The sequence below is a fragment of the Corvus brachyrhynchos genome, unplaced genomic scaffold (assembly GCF_000691975.1).
Source record: "Corvus brachyrhynchos isolate BGI_N302 unplaced genomic scaffold, ASM69197v1 scaffold22, whole genome shotgun sequence".
NCBI lineage: Eukaryota > Metazoa > Chordata > Aves > Passeriformes > Corvidae > Corvus > Corvus brachyrhynchos.
Window position 1 is genome coordinate 2,755,474 of NW_008238355.1, and position 12,946 is coordinate 2,768,419.

The window sequence follows — 12,946 nt, forward strand, 5'->3', positions numbered from 1 at the left end:
CGGCTTTTGCAGAGCGGAGAAAGAGGAATGGATTTAGCTCGAGAAGACCGGGCGTGGAAGAGAAGTTAAGCTGCCCTGTCCTCATCTAGGTGAAGCTTTTAACATTAATTTTCCTCCTGGAACTACTCGAGCCTTGTCTATTGGTATTTCAGTAATATCTAAATAGTAGAGGATAGTGCAAGGTGTACATATAGCACACAGCAACTTCTCTGTGCTGCAAAAAAACGTCAGTAGATCTGCAACATAAGTGGGACAAGGAAAGGATGGAAGAAAAGAATTGGAAGGTGATGCCTATAAAGTGTCAGGTTTTAATAATTTTGGGTGACAAAATAATCTGTTTCACGTTCATGGCATAGATAGCAGGTGCAGGTGTTCTGTAACAGTCGTGGAGGTTGTAGCACAGATGCAGATAATTGCCTTCTAATTTACCTTGATTTAGGACGGTGGCTGTGGAGATGCCCAGTTTCAGTATCTGGATCAGGTATATGTTTGGATTGGTCCCTGCTTATCTGCTTATGCTCAGCACGTTTCCATGTTTCATAATACCACCACAGTTCCCATTTATTTTTTAACTCGAAGTTGTACTTTGATATTTGGTTTCCAGCTCTAAAGCTAGTGAAGGTGGGTGGAGGGGGATAAAGAGGAAGACGAAGAGGTCTGGACTTCATTATTTTTTAGTATCATCAGGAAACTTGGTCTAAACCAGAGGATTCTCTCTCCAAACAACTGGAATTGAATTAATATCTCTGAGCACTCTGTGCTGTTGCTATTGTTCAGACTGGTTTTATCAATTCACAAAACTGAAGTAAAGGAAGACCACCCTAGAGAAATATTAACACTGGAATGTTTATTTAGTAATGCTTTGCTTAAAAGCAATTGTACTTCATCAGAATGTCCTAATAAACTTCTGGGGATTGTTACTGCTTCAAAGAAAGTAAGAGGAGTGTAATGGGCATAGAGTAGGAAGTGCAGCTGAGTCTTGTGCCTTCCAGGATCTATGGTGTGTGTGAAGAGTTATTAGGAAAATTATCAATACTTTACTCGCCTCAGACTTTATAGAGGAGATTCTTGGAGGAGCTTTCCACATAAAAAGAAGTCTGATCACTTAGCAGTGCTTTACAGAGTATCTCTGTAGACTATCGCTGAATTGAAAAGACCATAGGGCTTTCAAAGTGCAGGTTTTTGTCATATCACGTTTGTAATTTAGCAGCTTTGTTTCTCTCTGGTTGTCTTTGGCCAGAGGATGAGACACTCCGACTTTGATACTATTTGGTGAAGTTTTTATAGTAATGGTGGAAGAGCCAAAACAACAAATGCAGAAAATTAGAAAAGAAATAATATTTGCATAGTAAGAAATGGAGCAAATCTCTTTCGTAGTGTTTTCCAGGATAGACTCTCACTGCAGAATTTTACCGTGTAAGAGCTGGAACTTAGGTCCCTCCTTGGAGTAGCAATCCACTTAAGCTAAGCAGAAAGATATGAACTGAAGAGTGGTCCCTTTGTGTCTTGAAATATAGAGACAGTAGAGAGGAGTCTTAATTTCCATTCTGCTCTGTTTGTGTGAAAAGGAGATAAATTTTTTTCAGGATTTTTGCCTTCAGTGCTGCCTTAGGGATTGGTTAATTCAGAAGATTTCCTCTAGGTATTTGGCACTTCTTTGTAAGAATTGGGATTTCTCACAGCTGTAGGATCAGAATTCCAGATGCTTGTGAAAGCAGGTGTTAATTTCGGTTGTTTGGTGGGTTTTTTTGCCTACCCTTTCTGTGTGAAAGCTGTTATGAAAAAGTTGATTTAAAAATGTTTGGTAGAACTTGATTTGCCTCCCCAGGGAGCTTGGCCAGTAAACTCTGCTAACAGCTAGTTCAAGTTCATGAAATCGTATCAGACACACACTTGTTCTGCTTACAGACTGAAGCTGTGGGTGTTTGAAAGCTGGATTAATCTACATGAGTAGTTGAATAGCTGCTGAGATTATAGGTGGCAGTTATTGGTGTGAGAAAATTATCCTTATTTCAAGACTACAAATTCAGGATTTGTCTTGAAATGGTGTAAAAAGTTAGGATGTTCCCCCCACAGTGTCAGATTATTTCACAACAGTAGTAATCCTCTCATGAGTTCTTCATTCTGAAAGGAATCCTTCTACCTACATATCTCTGGTAGCTCTGAAACAGTTCAGATTTCAAGTTGTAGAAAAGGAGTTTTAGAGGTGCAGAGAGAGAAGTTTATAGAGCTCGTTTAATAGTAATGGCGTGAGTACAGAGCTGATTCACAATACTCTCATTTTGTTTGCCTTTCCCATGCACCTCTGCTGAGTTTCTTCAGCCTTCACAGGAGCCTTTTGAAACTAACAGACCAATACCGAGATGTCTTTTAATCCTGCCTTCTGAAATTGAACGAAAATTTCAGACCAAATCTTTGTGCACACTCTCTGTATTCCACACTTCTTGCAGCACTTCCATGTTGGTTTTGGTTTTTTTCTAACACTGAAAGCTAGTTCTTTGTTAAAACTGGTCCAAGCTGCATATTTGTTAATGAACAGTCTAGGAGTACAAGCATAGAGTAAAAAAGCAGCAAGTTTGTATAGAGGTAGGAAGTAGGTTAAAGTTCAGAGTTGCTCTTTCATGAGGTGGGAAAAAAATTTCAACACTTCATTTTTCAGTGTTTCATAGTCTCCAGATAAGCTTCCCTTTATTCTCAGGCATAACACTGCTCATTCTCCTGTAGCAAAAAAAGGAAAATTAGTCTCTACTTTTAACTGGGACACTCAGTGGTCAGTGTGCTGACAAAGCATTCCCTTAATGTTTACACCTGCTTAATTATGATCTGGATTTTCTTAAGACTAGATCGCATTTCAGAGGCCGTCCGAGAGCGCACAAGAGCGCACTCTGTATGTGTGCTTGCCGGGGTTACCAGAAGCTGGCGAAATCTATACGAGAGAAGTGTTTTGACAGTCCCTCCAAGCTGTAAGTGCACAATAACTGTGTTGAAGTGAGGGAGGAGGTAGCATTTGGCTTTCTGGAGGGATGACTTGAGGGAGTTTAGTATCTTCATCTTGGAACTGGGCATGCATCTAAACTTTCACCTCATTTGGAGCTGGAGTTACTTTAGGACCTAAATGTTTGATTTCACAAACTTGATCTCTGACCTAAACTTTCAGTTCCAATATGTGCAATACAGCATTGCTAACAAAGTGAAATGGTCAGAATACTTACGACAGTCTGTTAAATACAGAGATTATAGGAATATGCAATTAGTAGCCTGTCCAGTGCATTGGTATTTTAGCACATTCTGGATCTGAATAAATAAGTATTTTAGCATTGCAGTCAAAGATTTCTGCCAGCAGGAGAAGGTAGGAAAATCTGCAATCTAAAGCTCTGTTTGTTCTAGTACAGTGTTCCTCTTGAGCATTAAAGTTGAAATGGGGTCCCTGAAACTTTGCCTAGACATTGTTTAAAAACCCCTCAATTTTGTATTACTACATTTTTTCCAGTGTGGAATACTGGTGTAGTTTATACCATCAGAAGAGTTGCTCAGTCATCAAATTGTTAGTGGACTTCTCTTTAAGGATCTGTATGTAATGATGGACTTTTCTGTGTACTAAAGAAGCACAAAGATTCTTTCTCCAGTCTCTTTAACCCTAAAATCTCCTAGCTGTTAGCAGCAATGCAACAGTGTATGTTTGTTACATAGTGGCCTTATCTGCCACAGGTAGAGTAAGGGTTAAATAATAAGAGCTTCTTTAAATCAAAACAAGAAACCTGTGTTTATTGCAACAGTAATTGCACTCATCTGTTCTTTGTACATCCAAAAGTAATTATAGCATTTTATATTTTTATAAAACAAGACACTGCTTGTTCTACTTCTGGTGTTGAAGGCTGTCCAAATGCTGGGGGCATGTCTGGGCTTGAGGGGTTTTTTTTCTGGTTGGTTGGTTGGTTGGGTTTTTGCCATTTTTTGATGGGTAGGTGAGGTTTTTTGTTGTTGTGTTGCCATGTGTCTGTTCATCTCTATCTGTCCATCCATTTACCCAGGGTAACAAAAACATTTTTCTTAGGCAACTTGGATATTTAAACTAAAAAAATGTATTTTTTAGGATTTTCCTTCTAAACTGGCTTGAATTATGGATGGATTTACTTAGCAAATTTTAAACATCTGACTGATACTGAAGAGGTTGCCTTTCCATATCAAAAATGCAAACTTCTGTCAACATGCTTTGCATGGGTATTCTCCTTCCTTGGTCTTCAGGCAAGGTAGGCATACACAGAACATGCTGCAATTCCAGTATGGTGGAAGTTCCTACCTGATGGACCTGCTTAGACATCTTTATTCGTGGCTATGCCATCTATAACTTAGGTAAACTGGAAGCAGTCATCAACATTTCTAATGAAGGCCCACTGCTGAGTAGAATGTGAAACCATGAGAAGAGCTGTGTAAGTTTTAGAGGCTCAGGGGAATTGAGCAATAGCCCATAATTAAAGAAGTGCTGTTCAGCTATACGTAACTGCTAGTAATGTCATGAAGTGCATGCTCAATATTGTGAAGAAAAATTTATAACTCAGTAGCCTGCCCCTCTGCTGCAGCTCCTGTTAGATTTTTTTAAATTGCTTGCTTTTGCCATTTGGAGGTGCTTGTTGCAAACTTGGCAGCTAAGTACAGGTACATACAATGGCAGTCATTTGAGTGGACGAAACCAAGGGAAGTAACTTGTGGGAGTAGGAGCAATAATTGCAATGGAAAGTGGTAAGATCAGATTCAGCATGGATGGAAAAAGTTGTATTTTTTGAAGAAAGACCATGAATGTTGCCTACGTCCTGCCTTATCACCAGGCAAGGACTTTTATCATGGTCCTGCCAGCTCACCTCTTATTTTCCTAGTTTTCAGTTGGAAGTTTCATCACAGAAACATACTTTGTCATGTTTCTTCACAAATTTTCTGCAAGTACCAGCAAGTCTGAGCCCTCCCCTTTTTCTTGATGACTGATAAAATAGCATCTTTGCTTTGCCTGAGTGTAATATTTTTTAGCATTTCTAGAGTCTGGTAAAATGTTAAAATTAAACTGCTTCTTTGCTGAGTGTGTGCTTCCCAGTGGTGGCCAAGAATTTACCCACATTTCAGGGAAAAGAAATTTACTACTTGAAATCTGTTTTAGTTAAGATACTACGTGTTTAGTTTTATGAAGAGATGTCTAAAATTAACCTCTTAACATTAATAATGTAGGCACCCTTTCATAATTGGAAAGACAGCAGCTAAGAAACGAAAGACAGAATAGAAAAAGCAATTGTGGAAACATGTTCCCTTCCTCCAAGTGGCATTAAATATATATCTGTACTAAAATGCTGAATAACCATGGCTGTTCTGTTCCTACTTTATGGCCTGAAGCTTAGACAGAAATTGTCTCATCCAGGGCCTTTTTTCCTTTCTGCAGGTCAAACAAAATAGTCTGTGTCCTTGGTTTGTCCTCAGGTACTTCTTTAATAAATTTGATTATTACTAATCATGAGTCTTTTGTAAACATTTGTGTCATGTACTACAGAAAGAGCATGATTTACTGTCAGCATGTATTTTAGCAGAAAAGTATTCTGCATGCTACAGTTTTCTCTTTTTCTGGATGGTGAGAAATGAGTGGGATACTCTGATATCCCTAAAAAACCTCAAACCAATAAATAGTGTTGATAGTATGGATCTGTTTACAACCAATGAGTGTAAGTGCAGCTGTGCTATTTAAAAATAATCTCTTTTATTTGTGATGTGAAAGAGATTGCTGCTTTTAGTCTGACTAGCTCTATTCTATTTCACTGTCAACTCTAAAGAGAGTAGAATAGTATGTTATAAAGTGATGTCTAGAACAGTTTTCAGACTTTTTCTCAGGTATAGCAAGAAACTAAATACAGTTTTTCCTCTCTATCATCTTCATGAGATAATTTCTGCAAATGAAAAATTATGAGATATATTATGATGTTTTCTCAATTCCATTAATTTCAATAAAATTTATTTGTTGTCGTTGTTCCAAGTTACTCAACTGCTTTTAAAGGGACCTGAAGTATAGTCAAGGAGTCACTGTCAGTCAAGAATGTACTTTAAACTGAGCGAAGTCCTTTTCCAGTCAATGTTGTTGTGATGTGGCTAGTACTGTGTTTATGTTAGATACTCAGAAAAGTTATAACGGGTGAAGATTTGAAGGCATACGTGCAACATACGTTGAAGTCTCCTGTGAATGTTCTTTTTTTAAAGAAATAAAAGGTTTTAAGATTCTAAGTTACTTACTTAAATCCTTTTTGTGGAGATCCACATGAGACTTTAATATTCTTTGAATGTATCTGACTTAGTTGATTAACTAATAAGAGAAGGCGAGGAAAGAGGATGGACAGACACGTTTTTCCTTCTGTCCCCTTGGACTTGTGCATGTTTCTTATGTTGTGATCATCTAAAGGCATGGCCTTCAGGACACCACAGTGATCCCCACAGACACTACAGCCTGTAGGCATCTTTGCAGTGATCTTTTGGTGCTAGTTAACATCTGAGATCTCATGGTAAAAGCTGAGTTTGCTGGCACACTCAATATAGATGAAGTGAGGAATGTTGTTGTACTAAGATTTTGTTTGTTCAAAAGCTTTTTTAGAGCATCACAATGTAAAACTTGTGTTTCCAGAGAAATTTGAACTGTCCTGTGTCATATATAGGGCTACAAACAGCAAGAGACAGCTATTGTGGCCAAGGGTTCATTCTCTATTCTAAAGGGCAAGATGTTGCATTTGCAAAAAAACAGCTTTCTTTTTTTATATTTGGAAAGTTATGGCCTTGTCCAGATAAATTTGCCCCACCTGGTATTCATGGTTATAATCTTTCTGCACTTCTACTTCTCTGGGGGAGAGAGAAAAAGTAGAAATCAGACTTTCTGTGGTGAGCTGATGTGCAGTCTGGGTGAATTGAGGTGTATTCTAACAAGAGATTGAGTGTGGTGGCACAGCGATAAGCTACTGCATTGATGTAACAAGGGGAGTGGAAAGCAGTATTGATTGTTACAGAGTTCAGATTTAAAGATGATCAGCATAAGTGTCGGCCAACTTGTGGATGTTCTCAGAATTTTAATAGTAGACACTAAGGAGGGGCTAAAATAAAGCTATTGTTTGTCTGGTACACTTCATACAAGTCATGCAACCCTTTAAGAAGGTTCCAGTACCCTGAGATTAGCTCCCTTGGTCAGAGCATGGTGCTAAAAATGCCAAGGTTGTGGGTTAGAGCCCCATATGGGCCATTCACTTGGACCTGGTGATCCTTGTGGGTCCCTTCCAACTCATAATATTCTCTGGGTCTGTGTCAGTAATAAGATGCTCCTTTTTAAATCCTATTCTGCATTATTAGGTTTGAATAATCCACAATTTCTTACATAATCTCCACACAAACAGTTCTAAAGTTGTTAGGTTGATCAAGTGCTTGTTTTGGTATGTCTGAGCAGGTATTGATGTGGCCATGGTCAACGCGTGTGACCCTGCGTGCAGCACCAGTTCCAGGCAGACAGATGTCTGCTCCCCCGTGTTGCGTATTTACGTTCAGTGCCTGGAAAACATGAATAAATATTCTGTGCTGCAATCACAAGTTAACCTGTGTCACGTTAATCAAAAAGTTAACCTGTATCTATCACAAGGATTACTTAAAAAATTTTGGTATACTCAGTGTGCAGAGCATTGCCCCCAGACATCTTTTTGGCAAATTACTAGTTTAGAGTTCTGTGCTGTGGCCACTCAGTTTATAATTTACTATGTGGAAATAGTAGTTGGTATGACTGAGGGCTTTCTTGGCTCTGTGAAATTTGCTATAGCAAAGCTGCTAGTTCTTACTCTTTTCTAGAGATTTTACCTCTTTTCAGGTATTTCTGAATGGCTTCTAGGTTTGTAACAGAGTTCTTCGTATCAGTGTGACCAGGCAGATGTAAATAACTTGTGATTAGGCCTTGGTCAGCCCACAGTTTGGCTTATTTGTGTAACTCACCGATGAGAGGAGACTAGTACTGAAGCATCTCATACTGTGAACTAAAAAACTTCTGTTCAGGGAAGAGGGTGATGTCTGGTAAAGTAATGTTAATATGTAGATAATGTGTCATAACATCTTGAATTGCTGCTGTGATTTGCCAAGACATGGACTTAGATGGAAAACATTCGAGCTGCAATTTATACTTGGATGAGAATATGTGAACTGAGTACAGTGGATGCATGGTCATATCAAATTAATGATCTGCTTTATCTGTCAGGGGATATCCGAATATTTTCTATGTACAGCTACTCTTAGACTTTCCCATGAGAAATGGTTATGCATAAAATAAAGTTCTCACAATGGAATGCAAAAAAGTGAATCTCAACAGGAGGGTAGCTGGCAAGAAGAGGAAGGAAGAAATTTGTTTTGATCATGCTCAGTCATAGAAGCACAGAGTTTGCTTAGGGGAGTATCTAGTAGTTCATGGTGTTTAAAGATGATTACACCTAAAACTTTAGGGGCTTGTGTACAGGATGAGTATGTGCAAAGATGGGAAGAGGAGTTTCAGAAAATAACTTGTTGATGGGAATGTGAGAGGTGATACGTGTGTGTGCTTGCAGTCTGTTCATTTGCCAGCCTTCTATCTTCCCTGGGCATTCAGCTTTTTATCTAGAAATATCCATTTTTTTTTTTCTTTGAAAGAATTCTGGACATTTTTCTGTCTTTTATGCTATTTTGCTGCTTTATACCCTGGACCTTCTTTTGTCACCATTTCTGCTATTTCCCCTTTGCTGTCTTCAATATACATGAACTTTAAATTTTGAAAATACTGGAGTACTTTAAAAATCCCCCATAAATGTATTCCACGTAGTAGTATTTCCTGAATGTTCAATGAAACTGGCAGGTGAGATAAATTGATGAATTCTTTGGCCTTTGTCTGTGTTTAACAAATACTGGACTTTGTGCATCCCTTTGCATTAGTTTCCAAGGCCTGTCATGTGTATCTCATGCTTTGTTGTGAGTTTTCTTGTTTGCAAAACTGGAGCAAGAGAAAATAATGTTACTTGAATGAAGACAGGAACAGTGCTCTGGGAAAACATTAACAGATCTGAAAATGAGGCCTGTGATTATCTCTCTTCTAAAGAAATTTTAATCGTGACTGGGAATGTTGCCAGGCACTGCAAGAGAATTGTTCTCACTGTTAAATTGTTAGCTTGATCCTTGGCATGTGTTGGCCTAAGCCAATTCTTCCACGAGAGATTTGGGCAGAGTTCAGGTCTTCAGTGTGGCCTAGGAAGTGTTCCTTAGGTAGTTTGCATACAGTTAACCTTTTCTGGAGATAGATACTTCTACAGTATGATTTTAATTTATTTTCTGTAGTGGAATTTATTAAGAGATGTTGGTGTTCTGGAATTTAGGCCCCTCTCGCTAGCTGGCCTTGATATGGGGAATATCTCAGGGTCCCTTAACTTCTGTATGTGAACCCTAAAAGTCCTAGGTCCCAGAGGAATGCTTTATCCAGCAAACCATTACACCACAAAACCCAGTAAATCAATAAGCAACAACAAAAAAAGAAAATATCTCAGACTAAAATGGTGTTTCAAATAGAGCCTATGTAAATTTCTTTTCTCTTTGGTGTTAGAAAGATTTCTAACAAATCTTTCTGAAATTAGGAGGGTTCTTTTTGTCTCTGGTAGCATTTGTAATCTTAGTCTATAATACTTTCTGTCTCAAAACAATAGCGTTTTCTGGTTTGGATAATTGTTTTTAATTTTGAATGCAAATGTCTATCTGTTTAGCTTTAGATCAGTGCCACTTCTGCTGGTTTTGGTGGAATACAGTGAATTTTGTTCCTAATAGCTAGTATGGGGCCTGTGGTTTTGATTTGTGCTGGAAACAGGGTTGATAACACAGGGATATTTTCATTACTGCTGAGCAGGGCTTACACGGAGCCAAGGCTCCTCACCCACCCCACCAGTGAGGAGGCTTGGGGGTATGCAAGGAGCTGGGAGGAGACACAGCTGGGACAGCTGACCCAAGGGATATCCCACAGCATATGGCATTATGCTCAGCATATAGAGCTGTGAGGAGAAGGAAGAGGGAGGTGTTTAGAGTTATGGTGTTTGTATTCCCAAGTCACTGTGAGGCATGATGGGGCATTGCTGTCCTGGAGATGGCTGAACACCTGCCTACCCATGGAAGAGGTGGATGAATTCCTTGTTTTGCTTTGCTTGCAGGTCCAGGTTTAGCTTTAACTATCAAACCATCTCAACCCATGAGTTTTTTCAAATTTGCTGCTCTGATTGTCTTCCTGATCCCACGAGAAAGGAGTGAGGGAGTGGCTGTGGGGTGCTTAGTTGCTGCCTGGGATTAAACCACAACACACTTAAGAAGTGGGACTGTGTTGTCATGGTGGTTCATGAATCACAGAGGCACAAATGGCTGTCTAGAGACAGCATAAAGAAGAGAATAATGAAGACATTGAACTTCCTTACTGAGATTGTGTCCAGAGAAGGGCAGCCAAGATGGTGAAGTAGCTGGAGCACAGGTTCTGTGAGGAGTGGCTGAGGGAGCTGGGATTGTTTACCCTGGAGCCTCCTTTCAGAGGCTCAGGGGAGACCTTATCACTCTGTACAGCTCCCGGAAAGGAGGCTGTAGCCAGGTGGGGTCAGTCTCTTCTCCCAGGCAGCTCGCGACAGGATGAGGGGACATGTTCTCAAGCTGCACCAGGGGAGGTTTATATTTGATAGTAGGAAAAATTTATTCCAGTCACTGGAATAGGCTGCCCAGGGAAGTGATAGATGCATCATCAAAAGGTGTGTGGATGTGGCACTTGAGGACATGGTTTAGTGGTGGATATGGTGGTGCTCAGTTAACAGCTGGACTCGATGATCTTGGAGGTTGTTTCCGACTTTTAAGAGTCTATGATTCTAAACCATGTGGTGTATCCATATTTTTCGCAATACTCTTGTGTTTCACAATACTCCTTCAGACCTTTTATCTCTGAGGATGTGTTACAATTAGATTTGTGGTGAAAAGGGAATTACTGGCAGTACCTTTTTCTCTGGTACAGGCCTTTGTGTGTGGGACAGATACATTGTAGACTGTGGGAACATGTACTTCGTATACAGGACAGATGTCATGAAAATATCTTTGATTTTTCTTTTGTTTTAGGGACACTAGGTGTCTTCAACAACCATGAGCAACCCTTTTGTACGGATTGTGGAGCCACTGGACCCGAAACAGCCTCTGAAGAAATTCTTTAATCTGGGCAAATTGGAAGATGTGAGATACGGTATGTTGACAACATAAGGGAAGAATTTTGTTAATATTGATGAACAGAACCTGAACAGACTTTGACACATTGGATGATACTTGGTCTCTGGAGAGAACTGTGAATTCAAAAGAGGGATCTTGAAAATCACATTTTAGCAAAATTTAATTCTTGAAATTTAAAGCTACAGAAATATTGGCAAGATCACAGTAGTATTTTCTCAGCATACTGTGCACACAGCAGTCTTATTTTTCCTGAGCGGGTGAGTAGAGCTAGGCAAAACCAAGAGTACAAGTTTTCTTATAAACTGCTAAGCTATCTTGAAAGGCTGGAAAGGCTCTAGCACTGATATATGTATGATTGAACCAATCAGAAATATTTTTCAGCTTTAAAAACAGTAGTGGCTAGAGAATTCTTTCTGAGGAGGCATTTTCCTAGTTCCTCTGACATTTCCCAAATCTTTCAGTGATACTGGTAAAAATCTTAGTGTCTGTGCCATTGACTTAGAAAGTGAGTATCTATAGCTTAGAATTGCCTATGGTGGGTGGTGTTGGTGTTTCAAAACGTAAACCAGTGTTTAAGGAGAATTGAGGGAACAAGAGGAGGAACATTCTCTCTGAATGTTGGTAGCGCGTATGAATGTTGGCAGCACATATCCCTTACAGGCTCTGATAAGTGAAAAGTCAATTAATGTCAGTCTTCGTGGGTGAAAAGCAGAGAAGAGTCTTGAGGAATAGACAAATACACATACGGTGTTACCAGTTGATCCATTCCAGGATTCCAAGAGTGATAACCTCCAGATTCTTTAAAGAAAAAAGGATGCCAATTCTCCCTATCCAGCATGAAAAGAGAGTAGCTTACCAGGGAAGGGCAGAAGATTCTAAAAAAACCCAAAACAACAGTAACAATTACCCCCAAAACCCCCAAACAATCAAAATCCCCCAGAACAAAACCCCCAACAACAACCAACCCAAATTATTCTGAATTACTATGTCCTGAAAAATAGATGGGCTTTTTTTTTACAATACCACTAATGAGATCTCACTGTGATTAAGTGACTTTTATGTCTTGAGGGGCAACCCTGTGTAGACAGTTGGAACAAACTTCTCAAAAAATTTTAAAATTTATATATTCTGACAGGCAATCAAACAACTGTTATTAAAGTGGAGGAAGGACTGAGACATATTTGGGTTTTTTTCTTCACACCCATTGCTTCTAGTAGACCTGTCAGGACTGCTTCAATAGTATTTTGTGTCGTCTTCTTTAAATATTTCTAATTTGAAGTGAAAGAAGATTATTAGATGCACAGTCTGACTTTCATTCAGTTTCATTTTCAATCTCTTGAGATGAAGAGACTGCATAAGCCACTAAAGCTGTGTCTTCCAACATATTAGTAGAAAACTGTTTTTCTAGTACATTTGTATGTCTGTGTTCAGTGACAAGAGTGAGAGCAAACTGCAGAAAAACAAGGTGAGCACAGCATGTTTTCAGGGTAGCCTTGCTATGGAGGATGGGAAAGCTGTGGAAAAGTCCCTCAGCAAAGATGTCTACTGTGTCACAGGAGCTAAGATAATAAACCTGCTCAAAGCATCAAGTGGAACAGGTCAGTTAGCATTGGCTTCCTGGCAAAGCTGGAGGCTGGAAAAGGGGCTTTGATAATTTGGGATAAAGCCTTGTGAGAGTATGGGGGCAGCACTTGAG

At 39.4% G+C, this 12,946-nt stretch overlaps 1 protein-coding gene across 1 annotated transcript in view; it reads left to right on the forward strand.

Annotated features, from left to right (window-relative positions):
* ACO1 (aconitase 1) overlaps positions 1-12,946 on the forward strand; it is a 35,499-nt gene continuing 22,553 nt past the window's right edge. Inside the window, exons 1-2 of the mRNA XM_008634531.2 lie at positions 1-89; positions 11,146-11,266. Of these exons, the coding sequence (XP_008632753.1) occupies positions 11,170-11,266 (97 nt within the window). The 5' untranslated portion in view covers positions 1-89; positions 11,146-11,169. The remainder of the gene's footprint in view (positions 90-11,145; positions 11,267-12,946) is intronic.